At 35.4% G+C, this 24,468-nt stretch overlaps 1 protein-coding gene across 10 annotated transcripts in view; it reads right to left on the bottom strand.

The window, feature by feature from the left end:
- The window catches only part of LOC109050388 (histone-lysine N-methyltransferase 2C-like), a 140,651-nt gene that overhangs the window by 106,143 nt on the left and 10,040 nt on the right, over nucleotides 1-24,468 (bottom strand). For all 10 annotated transcript variants that reach the window (XR_006158534.1, XM_042752517.1, XM_042752518.1 and 7 more), the window contains exon 2: nucleotides 10,933-11,097. Coding sequence is in view for 9 of the 10 variants with exons in the window: in XM_042752517.1 (XP_042608451.1) it covers nucleotides 10,933-11,096 (164 nt within the window). In the remaining variant the exon portion in view is untranslated. The remainder of the gene's footprint in view (nucleotides 1-10,932; nucleotides 11,098-24,468) is intronic.

The raw sequence follows: 24,468 nt of genomic DNA, 5'->3' as shown, positions 1-24,468 counted from the left end.
TCAGTACAAGAAGTTATGTTAAAATAAAATATTAATCTCTCACACAATAATATTTTATTTTATTTTAAATGACAAAAGCATTTAAATTAAGATATACATCATTAAATGCAAAAAGTCTGTCTGTGTTTAATGGCTACATTTTTGTACCCTTTAAGCACACCCCCTTTAAAAATAATCTAACATCAACAATCATTAAAAAAAACAATTGAAAAATAATTTGTGAAAGTACAGTCAATCACAAAAAAACATTTGAAGGTACAAAGTCAATCACATAGAAACAGAATACTAAAATCAAGCAAAAAGGCATTCAATCTGATCAGTTATATATTCATAATGAAGTGCCATATAAGCACACTGCAACATCTAGACTAGTCCACGTTCAACTAAGTAACACATATTCAAAAATCAAATAAAGCAAACCAATAAAACATTGCATTCATGGGGATGAAACTAGCCTCATTATGAAGCCTCTTATTAAATGGATGTCAACTTCTATTTAAAGTGAAATGCAAAACAAGCTTACTATAAATACATCAAACTACAGTCCAATTTGAAAACACTGGATGAAACCCAAATAATTGTGGGACTTGAAAACTACTGTTCTCCCCAAGCACAATACAGAATGGGTAGAATAATAGGCATCACATTTCCAGGCTAAGGTTTCTGGATGGAGACGGATACTGCTGTTGCCTGCTAGCCTGGCGCCCAGCGCTCTGATCAATGACCTACATCATTGAAAATGCAGGCTATTGTGCTGTGCTCGAGACAGGTTTAATCCAGGTCAACAACCCCCTCCTCTATAATGTGTCTCTCAAAAGATTCACATTACATGCGATATCTTGCCCAGCGACACAACAACTGAAGGCTAGCCAACTTCCCTAATGCCATTTAGCCTTTAACACTGGAGTGAAATGCTGGATAACAAGTGAATGTCAGCTTTCAAGTGCTGAATGAAAAAGTGCACTGCAAAAAAAAGAAAAAAAAAAGAAAAAAAAAACAGAAAAGATTTTTGCTACTTCTTAAATGCACTTAAAAGCAACACAATAGCTGAACATTTAGCTTCTACTTAAGTTGTTGAAACTACCTGAATCATTTTTCTTTCACCAGCTGAAACTGGGCAATGGATGTTTAGTTCTCAGAATGTTTTGCATAGGACTGGACCAGGAGAATGAATGTTGAAATAAAGTAATATTTTAGATATTTGTGTTAGAGTTTAATGTTCAGTTATGTTTGACATTTAAAAGAGTTTGTCAAATTTAAGTTTTTCATTTACCACTGCTGAAGTGTGGAGCTTATGGTTAGGTTGTGGGTGGCTACATGCATTAATTTGAAAGTATGTTGCTCCACTCAAGCAAAACAAGCAATAAGCTAAAGTCAGTGTAGTGAACTTTTTACTTGTTCATTGCAAACATAACCAAGCTGTTTTAATTGCACAATAACAATCAAGAGAGCAGGTTACTCACTTTTTATATTTAATTGGATGTGCAATATATTGACAAAAGTTAGATAGACTTTACCTTAATTCATTTATGTCACAGCTGTTATATTTAGTATAATTTAAATGTAAGTCTACTGCTGTGGCATATTGTATATTTCCAAAAAAACTTTACATAATGTTCAAACAATATCATTTATTCTAAGTTGCCAGTTCCTGGCCAGCCAATCAAAATGCAAAGTGGGTTTATATGGTGATCAAGTCTTGCTTCACACGACTAATTAAGGGTCAGTGCTGATCCCTATGGAAGTGTTAAGTGAAATGTTAATGTTGCTTTACCAATTACTGCTAAAAGCAAATACCAGTCACTACAAGCTACATGCTGATGTGTGACAGGAAATGCAAATGGTCTACCAGAATATCTAGAGAGCAGGCCAGCCAAAGGCTATCACCTGATTTTGGAACCAACCACATCCAGTGTTATAACCTTTAAAATAAAATGATGGTAATCTTCTAATCTTCTGCTAATCTTCGTCACATAGAAGAAAACCTAGTAGAAGAAAGCTTCAGCTCCACAGTGAGAAATTTAGAGTAAAACTGTAATAATTGCAACTCCAAGTGCTTATTTAAAATAGATGTTTTATTTTATCAGCTAAAGAATAATGTGCTCTAGGCTATCTGATATTATTTTACATGTACACATGCCTAGGGCACATACAGTGTATTGTGTAACTAGGGCAAGTGAATGCGAATGATCACGTACTCTCTGCTGCAGAGTAGATTCAAAACTATCAGGGGGTCTGTTCTCTTTTTTCTTTTACATATACATATGTGTAATAATATAACAATAATAAAAAAAGAAGCTAATGTCATTCAAAACTGCAGTGCTTTACAACTATAGGACAGTTAGATCTAAAATTACTGAAAGAGTTGTTACCTGCAGCAGAAGAACTGTTTCTCAATATTATTAAATCATTGTTATCGTTATATGACCTAAATCTTATATCACAATATAAATAATTTTATATCACGATAACGATATTAGTTGTTTTTTGTTTTTATGATGTTAAAATCTATGTATCTATCTACCTACCTACCTACCTACCTACCTACCTACCTACCTAGAGATTTTCTCTCACTGTTGTTTGATTAATATAAATGGCAGACGGAAGAAACATTGGACAGCTTCCCCTTTAAGACTTTAAGTCCGGATCCAATATACTGTTACATATGAGTTTTCTTTTTCAGCTGTTTACTTTCTCAAGACCTAAACCAATATGTTTATGAGGATACTTGCAAAGACAGGGATTCTGATGTACAGAAGTGTGTTTATGTAACCGTTCAAAGTCAATAAAGTGAGAAAAAAATGTGCGCTCCTCTCACACAGAAACAGAGACGTGGACACATATAAGTTAGCTCTGTTGTTTGTTTCAATGGCTTAAAAATCAGTTGTTTTAAAACTGCAGTGCTTAAAAACGCATGTCCATGCTACAGATGTAGTCCCTCGTTTAGGAACGAGCTCCTTGTTTTGTCCTGGATCGTCATTCTCCACCTGCTTCTGTCTCCGCAACATACCACGTGGTAGCGTGTAAAGATCACAGCCATCCAAATGATGAAAAAGTATTACCATAAAAAATTTATTTTGTGACACAACGAAATAAAAGATAGAGCATAATATGAAACAATAGACTTTTTATTTCGTTCATCCGATATATATCGTCATATCGCACAGCCCTAGACTATTGTAATACACTGCTAGGTGGTTGCCGTGCATCTTCAATAAACAAGCTACAGGTAGTCCAAAATGCAGTGGCTAGAGTCCTTAGCAGGTGAAGAAAATATGATCATATTACACCAATTTTACAGTCTCTGCTTGGCTACCTATTAAGTTCCGTATCAGTTACAAAATATTACTACTTACTTTTAAGGCCCTAAATCAGGGATAGGCAACTTCGGTCCTGGAGGGCCACTGTCCTGCAGAGTTTAGCTCCAACCCTAATTAAACACACCTGAACAAGGCAATCAGTGTTTTCGGGATTACTAGATAGATACAGGCAGGTGAGTTTTTATGAGGGCTGAAGCTAAACTCTGCAGGATAGTGGCCCTCCAGGACCGGAGTTGCCTATCCCTGCCCTAAATGGTTTAGCTCCTGCGTACCTAACTAGTCTTCCATCACGCCACAATACATCCCGCTCCCTAAGGTCGCAAAACTCTGGATGCTTGGTAGTACCTAGGATAGCAAAGTCCATTAAAGGAGGTAAAGCTTTTTCACATTTGGCCTTGCAAACTCTGGAATAGCCTTCCTGATAGCTTTTGGGGTTCAGTCAGTGTGTATGTTTGGGCATAAAAAAGATCTACAAAGTTACAAATCAAGTCCACTCCAAAGGGAGATATTTTGTTTTTAAAAAAAATATCGAACGAACGGCTCGTTTGGACTACAGCATTGTTTTTGGGGTTTTGTGATGTTACAAAGCGGCCCATTGTTGAAGAAACTATTTTTTTTTCTCACCCCAGTGCATTCTGAATTTCCTTGAAGCAGATGTTTTCTACCTCGCTGGGCATTTTAACACAGTTACTACACATGCACCTTAATAATTATGTATGTAAATATGTATGTTACAGTTCTGAAAAGATTTGTATAAATTGCTGACAGTACAATACTGGACAAAGATGTATTCTGCAGAATTAACACTTCAATTATGAGACTATGGTATAAATAACTTCAACTGTATAACAGTTTCACTGCAATTCATGTTATAGTGTTAGAATTAAAGAACAATAAACATAATTCATATTACCATTGCACTTATCTGTACATAGTAAATGCAGTTGTTTTTTGGTGTGTGCCCGAAGAGTGAACCCGTATTCCGAAAGGCACGGAAAACAATTAACATTTGCTAATGGTTGCCTGTTACATTACAGTACATAAAATTTTACTTACCACATAAACACAGTAAGTAGGGGAGCTGACTGAGTACGATGATAAATGATTTTTAGATTCTGAGCACAACTGACAAAACATCTAATCTTGTAAAATGTGCTGTTGCCGGCTCAACATCGTGATGTCTATCAGCCATCAGCGATGGACAATGGCATCGTCTATTGGCCCAACCCTAGTTACCACTCTAATATGTCTTGCAAAATCTGTGCATGCAAAGGTTCTGCGCGATCCTCTTGTTCAATATTCTCGGGGTCTTGGCTTAAACAGATATGGCATTATTGACGCCATCCTTAACTATACCGGAGTAGATGGAACTTGTTGCTTTGGCAAGGGGCGGGCAGTACTGAAACACTGTCTAAGCTGTTCTCCAATCACAATGCACTGGGACAGCTAACCATTCACATCACATTTAGTTTTTCAGAAGGTGGGCCTACATCAAACTCAGAACTAACTGAGCTGTTTGTGCCAGGATGGGGAGAAAGGTATTATAATGATGTAAATTATGTGAAAAATAATGTGTTTCCGAACAACCAAGCATGAGAGCATGTTCTAGTACACCCCAAAACAAAATCAAGACTTTGTAAAAAGAGCATAATAGGACCATTTTAAATCTAGATTAAAGACAAATCTCTTTAGCCAAGCATTCACATAATGTATCTCATAACCTTGTACTTCAGTTTCATCTGATCAAATGCACATTTTCATTCTTTTGCTTGGGTTGAACACATTTTTTGCTTAGTTGAAACAGCAGCTATGCTAATTTTTCTCTATAACCTTCTCTGTTTCTGCCATGGATTGGCATCCCGTGGTAACTAGGAATTACACAAGATTCAGTCTGGATCCAACCATAACAAAGATCTGAGATGACCAAACACCTGAGAAGAGAAGATGCCAACCCCCCCCCCAGAGGAACTCAGATGATGCCAACCCTCAGACAACATACAAAACTACCAAATTTTGCATTACATGACATTAACTAACTGCTTGATTTTTACCGTACATTTCTGCCATATGGATATCAACTTGAGATGGCCACCACTGATAAGCTATTACTAAATATAATGTACAAACTTTAATTTTCTGTAAAGCTGCTTTGCAACGATTTGCATCATGAAAAGCGCTATACAAATAAACTTGAATTGAACTGAATTGATTCACATTGAAAAAGATCTGCATAATACATAAAATCAAGGCCTCTGGAGATTCTTGTTTTGCTAGCAGGGTCATACCAAATGGATTTTACGTGTACTTTATCATCAGGGGTAACAAGGTAAACAAGTGATGGGATTTGGGGTAATGAGTAACCTGAAGGTAAATAAACAGCCGTTAAGCAGTGCTGAGATGCACGGAGGGTCAGGACGCTCCCAGAAGGATTGTGCTCATGGCATTTACAGAGCTCTGCACTAGACTGCTAACACAGGACAAAAATCAGAAATATAAAAGATTACAGGCTAAAATAAAATATCAAATAAAACCTTCCTTATTCCCTATACACACATAAATCATTGATGTAAAAGTTAAAAATAAAAATAAACTGCAGTTCAAATGTTTTGGATCAATAAGATTTTCGTTTTTTTTTTTTAACCTCTGTACCTTATTTACACCTAGATTTTGTATATTAGTAAATAAAATGTACAACATCAGTACCAAAAAGGTATTATTTTGTACCTTAATTTTATTTTGCTCAGACTTTTGGACCCCCCTCTATACGATTCAGATATCAATTACAAACAAATTTAATGAAACATGTTAAATTATTCCTGTATAAGAAATTTCCTTCCCCCAAGAACTCATGGCCACAGTCACGGCACACTGGTGAACAGCAGAAGAATGCACAAGAGAGTGTACGAGAAAGAGTGAGAGAGTGCCAGAAAGAAAGAGCAAAAGGGAAGCAGAGAGGGGAAAAAAAGCTTACAGTGCAAGTAGTTCCAGCACAGAAAGGAGGAGCCTAAAACCTGGGCTGGACTGACTGGCTGAAACGCGGCACACCCCCTTCTAACAGCACTGCTGTCTCCCCACAAATACTTTAACTGTTTCCTCACCTTGTGCTTACGCCTAGACGGTTCAGACTATTGACTTATTGAAGTAAATCTTCCTGCAAATTTTTTTTTTAAAAAGTCCCTGAGGAGTCTGGAGTTTGGCCCACAAAATGCTATCATAGGTTTGAAAAAAAAATTCCACAACCTTTTGGAAAAAAACAAAAAACAATTCCTTACACTCACAGTATAACAGTCAACATCCAGGTAAACATACAGGAATTGATTTCAGCAACAGGCTCAATCAAACTAACTCACGAGCAGTATGTTAAACCACAACAATATAAAAATAAAAAAACTCTTCACAAAAATCAAAATAACAAAAAAAAAAAACAATACCATAATAAACAAAATAAAAAAAAAAATAGTTTTTGCTGTAACAATTAAATATACATTTATTGTTATTAAAGTAACAAAAGTGATTTAGTGAAGAGTAGTGAGTGATTTTCTTTGCCTTTTGTTTTTTGATTTACATTAAGGGAACAGGTAACAACAGGTATATTGGGCTGCAGTCTCTTTTAAGACATAGGCTAATTCACAGATTTACTATGTTGACAATATACACCCGATTTCCCCCCATATGTATGCATTAAGCCACAACCAACTTTTACAAGGATACTCGCAAAGACAGGTATTTTGGCACAAGCATTGTGTATTTGATCATTCAAGTGCAATAAGCCACAAAAAAAAAAAAATACAAAAAAAAAATTCCATTCATCACTTGCACGATGCGAGACCAGTGGCTCTATCTGTGAATGTTTCAGGTATGTGCTCACAGAAAGTCATTCAGATAGTGTGTGCATACGGAATTAAGGAATTCTTCTTTTTATCTGATACATACCAAAACACGTCAAATAGCCTCATGTTTGACCTACCTAGCAGCTTACTCTTGCAAAGAACCACTTACTTAGACATCTGGGCTGTGACAGTCGCCGTGACAATCATGTCCACCGTGGTTGTCTACTGCCAAGTTTAGTATACAAGTGTAAAAACAGTTATAGTTGCAAATTGATTTATTGATTTATTTAATTGATTTAAGTCTATGGTAAATCACAAATTACCTCAAATGCCATACACAGCGTTTCCTTTAGATTGGCAGGTTTGAGCGCAGGAAAATTCAGTTTATGCATTCAGCAAATTAATTTAGTGTTGGGCGATGGACCTTGTTGGGAAACCAAATACTACATACTACATCTGGAGCCATCTCCATTTATGTCACCCATCCATGTTTGTACAAGTTTCTTCAAGTTCCCGTGATCGCAAATGGCTGGCTGACCTTGTATAAACAGCACTGACATGACATGTCAGGGTCCAGAAAGGCACAGTCTGGGTACTCTCGTAAATGCACTTTAACATATGACAGAATTTAAATTTTTGGGTGAACTATCCCTTTAACTCTTTCCCCACTAAACACAGAATTTTCTGTTATTCATGAGACAACACTTCCCTGCCAAACATGGAATTTTCTGTGTTTCCACTGTTATACACTAGAGGCGCTATTATGCATCTCCTGAATGAGTATAGAAAGTGCTGATCAAAAACACAGACCAGGAAGATGCAAAAATGTGTGATTTTGCTCAAAATGTTGCTTTTTTTTATGAAACCTCCCTTCATTCAAGTGTTGATAAAAAAAACAATGCTTGAAACTAGAATAAAACAGTTTTTTTAAATTATATTTTTGTAGAAAAAAAGGGGTCTTATCTTTATTTTGATGTATTGCATGATCAGATATTCAAGAAAATCAGGGGGCCATGAAATTTAAGTGAAAATCTCGAAAAACACAAGGCGGGGAAAGAGTTAAGCTGGGACATGTAGTATTTCAAAACAAATCACACACATTACCTTTATACAGACCCATTTGTCAGAGAGGGAAAGTGTTTTTGGGGAAATGTATAAAAGCAGTCAATTTTGAAACCAGTCCTCTTGCTATGCTGCAGAAAACAGACACTTCCCCTTTAAACAAAACAGTTCAGACAACTTTAAAACTGAGATCTCAACTGAATGTGTTTTGTGCATTGAGACACAACCTTCATGGTGTGAACATGGCGTGTAGGTCCACAGAGTGCTGTACCTGCAGTATCAGGTACCTCATTAATCTGCCCTATATCTGCACTGTTTATTTGACAGCCAACATTTGATCTCATAGTGGAGGCCCTGTATTCCCATCACAGACTTGATACTCAAACACCCTGACTAAACTACTCTTAAAGAAATGTAAGGTCTAGGCTATGTATTGTAAGATCGCTTTTCATTAGTGTCAACCCAGAGTATTTAGAACTTATGTCATAATTAGTGGAATCCTGTGGAATTAGTTGAATTAGTGGTTCCTGTGGCTCAGTGGTAGAGCATTGCGTTAGCAGCGCAAAAGGTTGTGGGTTTGAACACATTAGGGATAAAAAAAAATAAAAAGTGTTAGCCTGAATGCACTGTAAGTCGCTTTGGATAAAAGGGTCTGCTAAATGCATAAATGTAAATGTAATAAACAGAATTTGTCTTGTTTAGCAACATGCTGTGCGAACCTGTACTTCATGAGTGGCTATTTAAGAATAAATCACTTTGATGTTAGCCATCTACACGGTGTACAGCCTCCATAGAACTCTACAGAAAACACTCAACAAAGCAAAGGAAAGATTTTTAAACCCAATTTAAATATAAATAAATTAACTCTTTCCATCAGTTTCTCCCACAAATCTTTTGTATGGCTTCAGAAGATTTTGGCTCATATGGACCACTTTTATGGCGTGTCCTTTTGGTAGCTTGAAAGACTGATCCTATTCAGTGTAACAGCATGGAAAACGGCCTTCAAATTTTCTCCTTTTGTGCTGCATAGAAGCAAGTAAGTTTGACTTTTTTGGAGAAACATCTGTAGCAATGATTTTTTGGGTGAACTACTGGGTTATGAAAAAAGGGGGGTGGGGGGTGGGTTAAAGTGGCATATTATAGTTGTGCAGAACATCAAAAAAGGACGAGGGCATCCATAAACTGATGATGTGCCACATCAGCCATATCCAGTAGACGGTTCGGTTGACTATAATGAAAGCAGTCGAGATTTGTTGAGTAGTGCCACTCACGTCTGGTGTAGACACAGTGTCTTCAAAATACAGCCAGTCTAAAATGTTCCCCATATGTACACCCCATGCTGTATGAGAGCAGATTTATTTTAGAGCCAAAATCAACTTGCCAAAAAGAAAATGTCATCCTTCTACAGCAGCATCTCCTTGTGCGCCTCACAGAGCTCTTCCACACTAACGCACATCGACACACTTGAAAGCCTCTTCCAGGTGCAGCAGAATACTTCACCAGAATACAGTCCTCTCAACACACACACACACACACACATATACTGGTAGGCACGATTAATCAAAATTTATCAAATCACAAAGTGTACAATTTCACAGTAAAGCATGCCACTGTATTTTTACATGTGAGCAGCCAGCACCGCCAGTATTTGCATCATCTCAGAATGAATGGCTCTGTTTGCAGTAAATGCAAACATGGAGCTTGTATGAAGTAGAATTGGCTCTGAGTTTGAGTCACTTATAACGTGCATTTGGGAACACAACACGTGACAATATCTTATGATAATGATCATGTGACAATGATCTTATCATACTCGTTATAAGCAGCTCCCTGTGGTTTCACGCCAAAATAAAAGTTTGATGGTTTTGAAAAAAACATTTGAAAATGAAGAAACATTAGTACTGTAATTTTACAAAGTAATGTAAAAAACCCAAAACATTAATATGTAGAATAAAATAAAGTAAAATAATAATTATGTTGACGATAATGATTATTGTTATTACTATTACCATACTGACAATCACAACATTTCAAATCCAAACTGGAAAAAAATAAAATAAATAAATAAATAAATAAAGAACATCACAATTTTTTCCACAAACCATGCAGCCTTGCATACTGTGTTAACCAACACACTCCCTGAACCTTAATGTACATCTGACCCTAATCACATGATTTATCCAGAAGGTTTCTTAATAAAAAGTGATTAAATAATTCACTGTGCTTAATGAATAGTTTAAATGGGCATAGGGGAGTTCAGAAGAGAAGCTGGAAAACTGACTAATACTTTAATACTTTAATAATAAAAAAGAGGGGGAGGGGGGATGGCAGGGGGCAGGAAAGATAATCAGGTCATCATAATCACATGACAGTATAAATTAGCCTCATATATCACCATAAATATCACAATTGTTCCTGGACTTAAGCCTTATTGATTCAATCTGATTTCTGGGCAAATGATAACCGACAGTTCAGTCAACCAGTGGCATATCACAAAGTACTAAATAACACATGACCCATAAACCTGAAATTGTCCATGCAAGTGTCACAGGTTTCATTCATTAAGCCCTTTAATATAATCAGCCAGCAATTTGTAAAAGTTATAAAATCTATTCTTCTTTAAGCAACACAAAGTAAAATGTAAAGCAGACACAAGATCAGCTCTCAAGGTGTGTCATCACATGCAAAGACCTTCACACAGGAACAGAAGATGCACTTACTTTCTTTTGGACTTGGGTGTGAGAGAGGAAGCATCCTTGCGTGGCCGGCCCCGTGGGCGTCTATCTGAGGGGGCTGGGCTCCCTGAGGGCGTGGCCCCAGCACTGCTCAGGGGAGGAGATGGTCCTTGCTCAGAGGGCTCCAGACTCTTTTCCACTGATGACATTCTGTATAAAGAGACAAACATATTCATATATTACATGTTTGTATGACACTGGTGTGTGCTTTTTACTTTCACTTTCAAATTAGCAGCAATTTGAGGTCATGCAATTTTTCAGTTGAATTTTTCCTCTTTTCCTCACTTTTAAATAGCTTGTTAAAATGCCATGCACATTTTACTTTCACGTTCAAATTAACAGCAATTCGCCAATAAACCAACAGCCATGCTATATTCCTAATATACAATAACAAATAAAACTACACAAAGTTAAAATAGGTATACAAAACTGAAAATCAGCAAACACTGTGGAACCAAATAACTAAGAAACATAGAAGATTTATTAGTAAAATGAATAAGTTTGGAGGCATGGCATAGGGTATAGCAGGGGTGCTCTGATTGATCGTCTACCGATCACTATCGGTAGACGATCTCAAGCTGATGACATGCCAGTCGTCTCAATCTCTGTCCAGCACAGGTGAAATAATTATAATGCTTTAGGTGATTTCATATTTCTTCATTAAATAACTGATAAAGTAATTAGAAAAAGTTTCTGTGAGACATAATTTCAGAAACAGCATGAGTGAACCACCGCACGCGCTCTCTTTCTCTCTCAAAATAAAAAAAAAAAAAAGTAACAGTGCATTGTTTGCAGTAAACATGAACATGCATTGACAACAATTTAGTAATTACACCACAAATGCATGTAATTAAAGTCTACTGTGTTTCACAGTCAACACACAGGCTATGGCTTTTGGCTAGGTTTAAAGGAAAAGAGCACTTTTAGATAAACAAGGCAATTATTTTAAAGTTCTTAAAGTTCTTAATTAAAGTTCTTTATGAACCGCAGGATTGTTTGTAATTTTTATTTATTAGATTTAAATGCAAAAGAAAAGGCAAAGAGCTGACTGTTTCTGTCAATGGTAAGTTTTAATTTAGAATGTTTGTGATACCGTAAGAAAATTAGTTTAAATATTTTGCTTTAGCAACTTAATTTATACATCTAAAAGTAAATGCAAAAGTAAAAAGTAGGGATGCATCGATCCGATACTCAGTATTGGTATCGGCTCCGATACGGTTATTTTCTGTGGATTGGGTATCGGTCAGACGCGACCGATCCAAATCCGATATTGTGTGTATACTATTCTGTGGTATTGTTAAGCCCCACGAAAGCACAATAAAGTCAGTTCTGAAGCGGTTCCATAGTTTAATGTGAGGTACAGAATACATTCAGCATTCAAATTGCATGTCTCGTTCTGTTGCGACAGTCGAAACGATGAAACTCTTCAAGAGCGCGAATAACTGACATTGAAAACAGCTAAAAGAACAGACTCAAACTATCGCACAGATTTATTAAACTACGCATTAATATCTCTTTCCTTCATTCTGAGCACGGGATGTGCATAAGCACTTTGTGCCGCTCTGTATTGGAACTTTTCTTCAGTGGTGGCATTTCACAATACCATACAACAATACAAAGTGCAATGTGTAACATTTTACCAGATTTAGTCCTACACTTGTACACTTTTATGTAAATAATGTTATTTCACTAAATGATTAGATTTTATATGTGCACTCATGATTTTTCTAGAATAACTTTTGCTGCTAAATTATCCACTAACCTAGTTTCTAAAAGTATTTTTGTCATAGATTATGATTATATATTTTTTATATATTTTTTTTCATTAAAATGAAGTTGCCTATATATAGTAGATTGTGTTTTACACACAAAAGAGATGACAATCAAGTCACCACACAGAGGTAAGAAATTCTACATTGATTTTTTTTTTTTTTTTTTTTTAATTAAAAACTGTGCTGCTATTGGATCAGATGGGAATCGGCTGATACTCAGAATTTTCTGGATCGGATCGGATCGGAAAAAATGGTATCACTGCATCCCTAGTAAAAAGCATTGAATAATTGAAGAAAGATTGTATTACTGTACTGTGTAAAACAGAATTGCAATGTTGAAAAAGCATTTTAAGTAACAATGTTTGAATTTAAAATCAACATAATGGATAAATGTTGTGTTTGTGGTAAACAGCCACGGATCAGGAGCAGACTCCTGTGTGAAAGCACAGTCCGTGCTGCTTCTGAACCACACATGGACTACATACACACCGCAAACAGAGTATGTGTGAACCTCACATACAGCTCACAAAATCAGGCTTGCAGTGTGTAAGCTATTGTGCAACAATTACACGATTGTAAAAACAAAAATACAGTGCATGATCAAACATTTAGGTGAGATAAATATATATTTTAGAAAAATGTCTAAAAAATGCCAAATGAAATGAAAAATAAATAAATAAATCCTCTCACAAGAGTCACCTAAGAGAGGAATTCAATTGCAAAAATTCAGTGAAAAAATTTCAATGAAATTCAAGCCCTGAATAAATGTCTAAAAATCTTGGTTGGATCATCACTATAATTTATTCTACATGATCAAAAGAAGATTTTGAAAAGATTGGTATCAGTGATTGGATCGGCAAATACTGCTTTCTGTGATCGGCGATCGGAGCATCCCTAGGCTACACCTTGATGTAAAATAAAATAAATAAAATACACAAAGTTTAAATAAAGTAAATATCAGCAAATACTGTGGAACCTAATAAATAAGAAACAAATGTTTAAAAAAAAAAACTTCCAAAATCACCTTAGATAAACGGCAAAAGTCAACGCTAAAGTTGAAATCAAATCTTCCAAGATCGTCTTGACTCCTGCTCCTGATCTGTGATGCAACTGTCATTCGGCACGATGCATTGAGCAGCCACATTGAGTTTTTAATTGTAGTGTCTGTTCTCTAACTGAACTAGGCCTAAATTATTTTTATTACTGTAAAAAAATCTAAATGACGGTGGGGGGCTGTGCTGTGGTGAGCAAATGACATAACCAGTGTTGCAGCTTAACACCAGTAACACCATAACACTGACTATCGCAGCAAGCCTACTGGCTGAAAGATTTCTACCACTGCATGATAGATCCCGCAAAACCCTGTGACTTAGTGCAGCATTCTCTCCAGCACTGAGAGATGAATCTGAGGAGAGGAGAGCAGTGCTGTTGACTCATAGCTGATGATCGTGAGTACAGCTGTGTGTGGATGAACACTGGGGAGAGATGCAACTCAGCGTGACGCCGCTGCTCTCCATGGAGCACTGCTCAAATTAATTTAGAGATTTTATTCAGCACAGTCATGCTGAGGACAGAGGAGGAAAATGAGGGAGGAAAACCCCTGTGCCCAGCAGAGACTCAGAGAGGCCAGCACTGCTCCTAATTTGAATGCTGCTTTCACTGCCAGCATCACAGTGCCCCTTCTCTACCTGACCACAACAGCCTGATGGCAAACCACTCACACGCATGTGCTGAAGGAAACGGAAGTCATTCAACGGCTTATATGCCGGTATCTGAAAGACATTGCAGGGCTACACAATTAATTAAATTTTTGAAAGATAGGCTAAAAGATATGGCCTTGTGTGATATATTTAAAGTCTGCATGTGACTCACTGTGCTTTCTCAATTCTACTAAACACACTTCAAATTTTGCTCATGATATAGCGTTTTCAATGGCTCAGAACTGTTCGATTTAAATCTGCTGTGCAAAGCAATCCAGCTTCCTTTTGTTTTAACATTCTGAACATTTCTAACCACTTTCTAAACAAGTTATTTTACAAATCTAACACTACACCAGTCAGAGAACAGAGACAGTAAACTTCAAAAGGTCTTTACTCAGTTTTCCACCAAATAAAGACTTGAAAAGAAAATCGATCTTCTGAATAATACTATACTAAATAATATGATCATTAAGAGGAATAATAATTCAATATTCTAATACAATAAGTATATATATATATATATATATATATATATATACACACACATATATACACATACCACACCTCAAAACATCGATCAGATGATATATTTAAATGTATTCGTCTGGTTTTTGTACTTAAATCGCTATTGTGAGTAGGAACATTTTTTCCGCATCTCATCCATAGACTCTCTTGATAGCATTCTAATGCAGTTATTAATGAAGTTATTAGAAAGAGAGCGAGAGAGACAGAGACACACAGAGAAAGAAAGAGAGAGAGAGCTTGTGTGAATTAGGCTACATCTTTGCGTCCCTCAACAGTGTTATGCAGTACCGTCTCTAAACAGTACTGTTATAACCTCGCTAGTGAGAAATGTCATGTGTATTTACTTTCGGAAAATCATATGTCATGTTGTTGTTTTTGTTAGTCCTGCAATTTCCGTTATTACAGTTAACTATGCAAAGTGATATGGAACTTTAATGCGGTCAAGAGAGCTGCCTGGAACTACGTTCGCCGTGTGTTTCCCAGAAAATAATTGCACACCTCAGAACATTCATCAGCCAATAAGATTCAAGCATTCAACAGCCCCATAGTATAAATATATATATAACTAAATGATTAGTCTATATCAGGAAAGCCATTCAATATCTACAGCTCATTAGCTATCTAGGAAAAAAAAAAGCAAAATATATACACCATATTACACATTCATTATATGTTTAATTTGTTTTTTGTTGTCTGCATTATTGGAATTTATGTATAAATAAATATGTTATTAATATAAGTTATTGTAGCCAATTTAAATGCTAATATATTTTAACAACTTGTCAGACAAAGTAGAAACATTATATAACAAAATTATATCACTGACATACAAAAGCTGTAGGTGCAATTTAAATGTTTGTAACTCAGCTTTTATTTGAATTTATACAAGTTCAATCGATTATTAAATATAATTTAACGGGTTTTTTTAGCTAAATGAAAAGTTTAATTTTGGTTTCAGTAAAAATTCAATCAAAAGCATCACTACCTTAAATATGAGCAATATTACTCGTAATGTATTACAAATCAGTAAATATGTTTGGTATTAACAAAGCAATATCATCAAGTATGTGATGGAAATGCATACAGGGTTGTTCATGCTCCGTTCCCCCTCTCTCATGATCACTTGGGAATCTGAGAGGCTCCAGTCAGGCACAGGACCATCCAATCAGATGAAAGATGCCATGCTATGATTCAGTTTGCCTTACGCTCTTATCTGAGCCAGTATTGGCTTAGCTGTGAAAACAAGACTAGGCGAGCGACATCAGTTCTGCAGCGGATGACTTCAGAATTCTGCAGGCTTAGAGGAAACTGCTGTTAATCTACACAAGAAAGACCGTATGACAACAACAAACACTTCAAGTCTCTCTGAAGGGGGCCTTTTGGGAGGCCTAGACTGCCTCTTCACTGCCATATTGCAAATGGAGTAACCTCTTCAGCAAATATTGTAGGGCTGCATTTAACGATTATTTTGATAATCGATTTATTTATCACTTAGACTTCAGCCACATCTAAATGCTGCCACTTCACACCTAAGTTATTTGTTGCTTTTGTTTAGTTCCTTTTCATCAAATGCTGACTCAGCTGTTGACTCTGGCTCTATTATGTTGTGTTTGTAGTATATTACGTTTTTCCCCTGGCATTTGGTCTTGCTTGTTTTGTTTAGATGTACTTTTATGTTTACGCTTTATAAAGTGCCTGCAGCACTGACTGAACTTTGCAGTATATCAAGTAAACATACTTATTACCGTATTGTTAATTATAAGACGACCCCTTTTTCAAGATGGACCTTTTGTAAAAAGGCTTTTTGAAGACCAAATCTTGTCTTTCATAAATAAATGCTTTTATTTGAAAATATTTTCATATTTACATTTTTGTATTGACAGTAATGACTGTGCAATCTATCAAATACACGTATATCATAAACTCAATGAATAATCAATGAAGCTGTCTACACTGAATGATGAAGGAATCTCTCTGATCAGCCATTGCATTTATAAACTCATCACAACCGTATGTGATTGTTATAATGCGCAACGCTGTAAATGCGTAAAAGGAAATACGCAAAATGAACAGATCTAAATTTAACACTGCAATTGACACTTTTCATTTCATTTTCACTTTACTTGTGACAGCCGTAATAGATTTAATTGAACTGTTTATGGCATTTCAGACTGTAGCCAGGGTTTCACCATGTGATGTCAACATGGTGGTGTCCATGAAGGGGCGACCCACCCCGTGTAGCTTTTCTAGAAGATAGATATGTCTACAGTCAAATTTCATGTGCGATCATCATTTTACTTATATTCCTCTTAATTGTTATTTCTTATAACGCTCACTGTTATATGGAACAACCTCACACCCAAATCCAGCTCCTCATCGGAAACAAAAAAAATTATGCTCCAATGTTGATTTTCAAGCAGCTAACCAAAAATACATGGCAGATGCTAACTGACAGCTAACTGCCGAGCAAGAGTAAAGATGCTTCATTAGCGGCAAACTTTGCCAGTCCAGCTACTGTCCAGTGATGAAGAACATTCCTTATAAAAGAGCTCCTTGTTAGAATAAAAAGTTGCTTCTGTCTCATTTATGTAATGCTCAAATGTATACTGACTGGTTTAGATTTTAAATCTCCAGGACTGACTTTATTAGCAAACTTGCTGTAGCCCACCAGATATAAACTTTTCTGAACTAGCATGCATAAAATTAAAATAAATAAATACAAAATAAATAGGCTACATAATACATACTAGGGCTGGTAAGTGATTACAATTTTTTAAATCTAATTAATTACATGATGTGGCTGTAATTAATCGCAAATTAATCACACATCAAATTTGGCTGCACTCAAAAAAAAAAAATGCTGGGTTCAGCTTGTTGGTCATTTTATTGTGTTGTTTTTAATATCTGTACCCAGGTGCTGGGCTATTTTTTGAACCCAAATGCTGGGTTCAGCTTGTTGGGTCATTTCATTGGGTTATTTTTTATATATTTACCCAGGTGCTGGGTCATTAAGGCTGGGTTATTTTTTTTCTACCTAACTGCTGGGTTGACCCTGTCTCCAGTGAAACTTCGTAACAATGCTGCTGCTGAGAGCACAGGCTTTTTAAGTCAACAGGAGAGAGTGGTTCTCAGTGCCGCAGATTTGTTGCACTCTTTCCGGTAAATAAAGGATTGTATACATTTTATTTCATTTATAAAGTCTTTAATGTGGTGTAAATTATATTATTTTATGCAATGCAACATAAGGACAAGATGTCAGGCAGCTGTCTCAGCAGTGTTATTTCCAGCCCATTTTATGTAGGGATGCGCCAATCGGATATTCATAATTTGGGTATCGGCTCCGATTATAGGTGATTATGGATCGTGTATCAGTCAGAGAGGGTCGATCCAAATCCGAGTCTGTTTTTTTTCTTCCGATTGTGCAAATTATTTTGTGTTACTTCTGAAGCCATATGGTAGCTTAATGTGAGCTACATATTAATAACAAAAAACTTAAAACAAACTCCACACAAACCCCATCTTTCCGCTGTGGCTGTCAGTCATTCGTTCAGCCTTTAAACCCTGGTCGCGTTCAGTTACGACAGTCAGTTCGGAAAAGCTCTCTCCAAGATCATTCTGTGTTCCCATTATTATATTTGATTTGTAAATACAGGTCTAAGATTTTGCAAAAAAGTCTTTATCTTCTTGCCGGAGTTTAATGTTGTTCTGTTACATGCTACCAGGTGTCTGTGAGAACAAAACCCGGGCGTAGAAAATACTACAAATTGTTTTAATGTGCACAGTAATTGAAATTTAAAACTGTTAAAAGAAAGGCTCAATAACTGTTGCACAGATATAATACACTACGCATCAATTTCTCTTTCCTTTGTGCTTTGCACTTTTTAATGCAAAGCACTGTGTGTTGCGTGTCAAATACAGTGCAGAATGAAGCACTTACAATGTGCGCATCTGGTGTATTTGTTTTGTCCTATCGTATCTATCACTGGGCTGGGCGATATATCTAACGATATGATCATGCGCATCTAGTCAGTAAATCTGGTTCCCTGATGAGCGCTAAATCGCCATCACCTGCTTTCAAATGGAGCGGCATTTAATAGACAGAGCCGTAGATCACTGACAAGCTACGCAATATCGCGTTCATTGTCTATTAAATGCCGCTCCATTTGAAAGCAGGTGATGTCGATTTAGCGCTAATCAGGGAACCGGCTTTACTGACTAGATGCGCATGATTATATCGTTAGATATATCGCCCAGCCCTAATCTATCATATGTTGTTGCCTTATTAAAAAAATATGCTATACATTTAAAAGAATGTATTTAAATTGTATAGTATATACTTATATATAAATACATTCATGAATCTTTTTAATGAATGGACTTTATAATAATACAAAAAGAAATGTGTAACATTTTATAATTTTAGTGCAACACTTATTTGTTCCCCACAAAATATTGTTTTTTCACTAAATGTTTGGATTTCTAAAATTATTGTGCACTGATTTTTCTAGAATTACTTTTGCTACCGAATTATCCACTAACCTAGTTTATGATAAATCTTTGTCATAGATCATGAATGTACATAGGCCTATATGTTTTCATATTTATTGTTTATTTTATTTTTCTTTATGATGAAATAGTCTGTATCTAGTAGATTGTGAAAGAATGATTATCAGTTCCACACACAGAGATATATAAATTCTACATTTATGTAAATGGGGGAAAAAAAACTTCACTGGTATCGGTATCGGCCAATACTGAACCCTAGGTATTGGAATCGGTATCGGAGGCGGAAAATGTAGCTTCTGCAAGAAATATTTTTTGGTGACACAACATAACATTATCTATTAGGGTGATAATGGCAAAAAAAACAAAAAAAAAAGTTAAATAAATTAAAAAAAATGAAATCCGATAGCCCATATAAAGCTGATATAACTATATATATATATATATATATATTTTTTTATATATAGTATATATATATATATATATATATATATATATATATATATATGTATATATATATATATATATATATATATATTTTTTTTTTTTTTTTTTTATATTAATATTTAAGAAATTTGAAATCATTTGACAATGGATTAAAAAATAAATGTGTAAAATAAACATTTATATTTTAGATGAAAAAGTATTTTTTCACAAATAAATAAATATTTAATAAAAATATAATTAAAAAGGAAACAAACACTGTAACCAACAGGGCAATCAGTATTCTGGGAAGTTTGTGTGCATTGGGACACAACATAACATTATCTATTAGGGTGATAATGGCAAAAAAAACAAAAAAAAAAGTTAAATAAATTAAAAAAAATAAATCCGATAGCCCATATAAAGCTATATATAATATATGATATATATATATATATATATATAAAAAACATCTATAATTATATTAAAAAGTATTAATATATAAATAATTAAAAATCATTTGACAATGGATTAAAAAATAAATGTGTAAAATAAACATTTATATTTTAGATGAAAAAGTATTTTTTCACAAATAAATAAATATTTAATAAAAATATAATTAAAAAGGAAACAAACACTGTAACCAACAGGGCAATCAGTATTCTGGGAAGTTTGTGTGCACTGGGAATCATATTTTTTCAAATAAAGCCAGGGTAACACTCATTTTGAAAATGACATGAATATGACAGTGGGCAAATGCATAAAGCATAATTTGAAATCACAAGTTTAAAGTTTAAAGCATTCAATTCACACCAACCGTCACATAGAGAACACACGATCATGCTGAATAAAAATGCAAATCTCACAGCTGGATGCGACTAAGTTTGCAAGGTTTGTGAAATTAAATGTTCATTATCCATTCAAAGATGTGTTTAAATTATATAAATGAGTATTTTCTTAAGGCTGACGGCAAACGAGAATGTATTATAATGTTTGCCTTTCTATTACAAATAATATAAAACCAATCTTTATAATACTTTTTGTATACATTAAATCCTTTGTTTAACGGAATATTAGACACTTCTATATGTATAAGACAGAACTGTTAATGACGATAACGCACCAAATACTGGCCAATATATCGGTTGACCAATCTTGGTATTTTCTTGGCTCAACTGCAATATTTGGTATTTCCAAAATTTTTCAATTTCAATGAAAAAAAAATAAAAATTGTATATATATATATATATATATATATATATATATATATATATATATATATATATATATATATATATATATATATATATATATATATATATATATATATATATATAAATTGCCTACAATAACTTATATTAATAACATTTATTTATACATAATTTCCAATAATGAAGACAACAATAACCAAATTTAACATATAATGAATGTGTAATATGGTGTATATATTTTGCTTTTTTTTTTCCTAGATAGTTAATGAGCTGTAGATATTGAATGGCTTTCCTAGTATAGACTAATCGTTTATATATATATATATATATATATATATATATATATATATATATATATATATATATATATATATATATATATATATATATATATATATGTTTATGTTAAATGTTTATGTTAATCATCCTGTTCAATGTTGTCCAATTAAGCAATGTTCATAAAGGCTATGAAAACAAATATAGTAAATCAAATATAGTAAATGTTACCATATAGTCTATGCTATATAATAGCCTATATGCAAAAAAAGGGTTAAAATCTCATTACATTCTTACACTGTAACATTACAATCTAAAAACAAAAATAATACTTCTTAAGACAGAAGTTAGTCACTATAGTAAAAATCTAAATCAAAAGCACAGACTAACTGTATTAGGCTATTTTGATTACCCCATTACAGTAGTCTAACTTTACAGTTAGGATACTGCTATCATAAAAATACACTTAGGCCTACTTGTAGGTTTAAAATTCTGCAGATGGAACATACATTGTCAAATTATAAATATTTTAGTAAAATGTATATTTTAGTCAGAATTATTGCGCTCCCATTTCATTGCACTCCATCTGTTTGGTGAACATGCGTGCAGCAGTGCTCGTTAATTGAAGTTTAGCAGAGAATCACATGCAGAAGGCTTATCCAGTCCTGACAACTCAAAGATCTAAGACTTTTTCTATGTACACAAAAGGCCTATTTCTCTCAAATATTGTTCACAAATCTGTCTAAATCTGTGTTAGTGAGCACTTCTCCTTTGCCGAGATAATCCATCCACCTCACAGGTGTGCAGGGTTTTTCCTACATTGAAATTTTTTTGGGGCCGCCAAAACGATTTTTTGTCCCGCCAAAGCCTTATTTGATCTGTAATTGGGTTTTGTGAGTGAAGCAGGCTACAGACAGAATGACGGAGACTCCGTCTTCAGTTCTGTTTTTGCTCTCTCCCTCGCATCAAAATCAACTGATCCTAAAGGTTGGAAGACCAAATCCATGTTTCACGTGGTGCATTCGGAGAATATTTTTGCTGAATTACCGCTGGGTGTGAATTGCAGTCAAAAAAAGTTGCCTTATCTTCTCTTACAACTTGTGACAAGCATTCCACACATGCAGCTGACATAACTTTAAATAAACAAAAAAAAAAAAAAAAAAAAAAAAAATCTATCCAGTTATAAAGTGTTTTTTTTTTTGTGTGTGTGTGTGTGTGTGTGTTGACAAATCTTTCGCGATGTCCTAACAGCCAGGATTCCCACACAACACGTCCACTGAAGTCCGATTCGCGACCTAATGACTCATTTGAGCCGATTCATTATAATGAATGGTTAAACAATCGGTCTGCCCGTCAGTGTCTGAACTGGTGTATAACAAATCATTACTTCTTAGAAGAACATACACATCTGAAATGAGAAAGTAAGTGTGCTTACCCCAAAAGATTTAAAATCTTTTAGTTTAAAGGTAGACTGGAGTGAGATGAAACTAGATCAAAGCACAAAGCAAGCTGTTGCTAGCTAGCTGCTAATTTTATTAAATTTTATATGGTAAAAAATTACACTATTACACCTTTTAACGCTACTTTTTAATTGATATGATTATACTAAAATAATTATCAGGTATATCAAAAAAGGATTTTATCTTTCAAAACTATGAAAGCCAGTCGTGGACAAATCACAGCTTTTTTGCAAAGAGGGCAAGAAAGGATGACCGTGAGAGTGACAGGTAATATCTGTGTCTGATAATTGCATAGTTTGTAAATAGATAAATTGTGATACCTTTGACATTTCAAATATACTTTGGTATCGATGATGTTTACATGTAAAATAAGTTGTAATCGCTTTCTTTTACTATCTAGCCTGACAGTGATAATTTTTTCTTGAATAAACAGGATAAGAAAAAAAAAAAAAAAAAAAAAAAAAAAAAAATCACAAACTGTTTCTTTGTATTTATTTTAAATTTCACATTTATTGTCAATATTGGGCTTGCGGATCATGTGGGTACTAGGGTACTCCTTGCTGTGTGTGGATGACCATGTCGGTCAGCCACCACGAAGACCAATTTTGACCCAGGAAAAACCCTGGTGTGGTATATCAAGATGCTGATTAGACAGCATGATCATTGCACAGGTGTGCCTTAGGCTGGCCACAATAAAAGGCCACTCTAAAATGTGCAGTTTTATCACACAGCACAATGCCGCAAGTTTCCTGGGAGCGTGCAATTGGCATGCTGACTGAAGGAATGTCCACCAGAGCCGTTGCCCGTGAATTGAATGTTCATTTCTCTACCATAAGCCGTCTCCAAAGGCGTTTCAGAGAATTTGGCGGTACATCCTACCGGCCTCACAACCGCAGACCACGTGTAACCACACCAGCCCACGACCTCCACATCCAGCATCTTCACCTCCAAGATCGTCTGAGACCAGCCACCCGGACAGCTGCTGCAACAATCGGTTTGCATACCCAAGAATTTCTACACAAGCTGTCAGAAACCATCTCAGGAAAGCTCATCTGCATGCTCGTCCTCATCGGGGTCTCGACCTGACTGCAGTTCGTCACCATAACTGACTTGAGTGGGCAAATGCTCACATTCAATGGCGTCTGGCACTTTGGAGAGGTGTTCTCTTCACGGATGAATCCCGGTTTTCACTGTACAGGGCAGACAGCAGATGGCAGACAGCGTGTATGGCATCGTGTGGGTGAGCGGTTTGCTGATGTCAGCGTTGTGGATCGAGTGGCCCATGATGGCGGTGGGGTCATGGTATGGGCAGGTGTATGTTATGGACAAGGAACACAGGTGCATTTTATTGATGGCACCTTGAATCCACAGAGATACGGTGACGAGATCCTGAGGCCCATTGTTGTGCCATTCATCCACGAACATCACCTCTTGTTGCAGCATGATAATGCACGGCCCCATGTTGCAAGGATCTGTACACAATTCCTGGAAGCTGAAAACATCCCAGTTCTTATGGGGCCAGCATACTCACCAGACATGTCACCCATTGAGCATGTTTGGGATGCTCTGGATCGGCGTATATGACAGCGTGTTCCAGTTCCTGCCAATACCCAGCAACTTCACACAGCCAGTGAAGAGGAGTGGACCAACA

This window comes from Cyprinus carpio, chromosome B24 (genome assembly GCF_018340385.1).
Source record: "Cyprinus carpio isolate SPL01 chromosome B24, ASM1834038v1, whole genome shotgun sequence".
Classification (NCBI taxonomy): domain Eukaryota; kingdom Metazoa; phylum Chordata; class Actinopteri; order Cypriniformes; family Cyprinidae; genus Cyprinus; species Cyprinus carpio.
The sequence above is the reverse complement of the archived record's forward strand: the minus strand, read 5'-3'. Positions and strand labels throughout refer to the sequence as shown.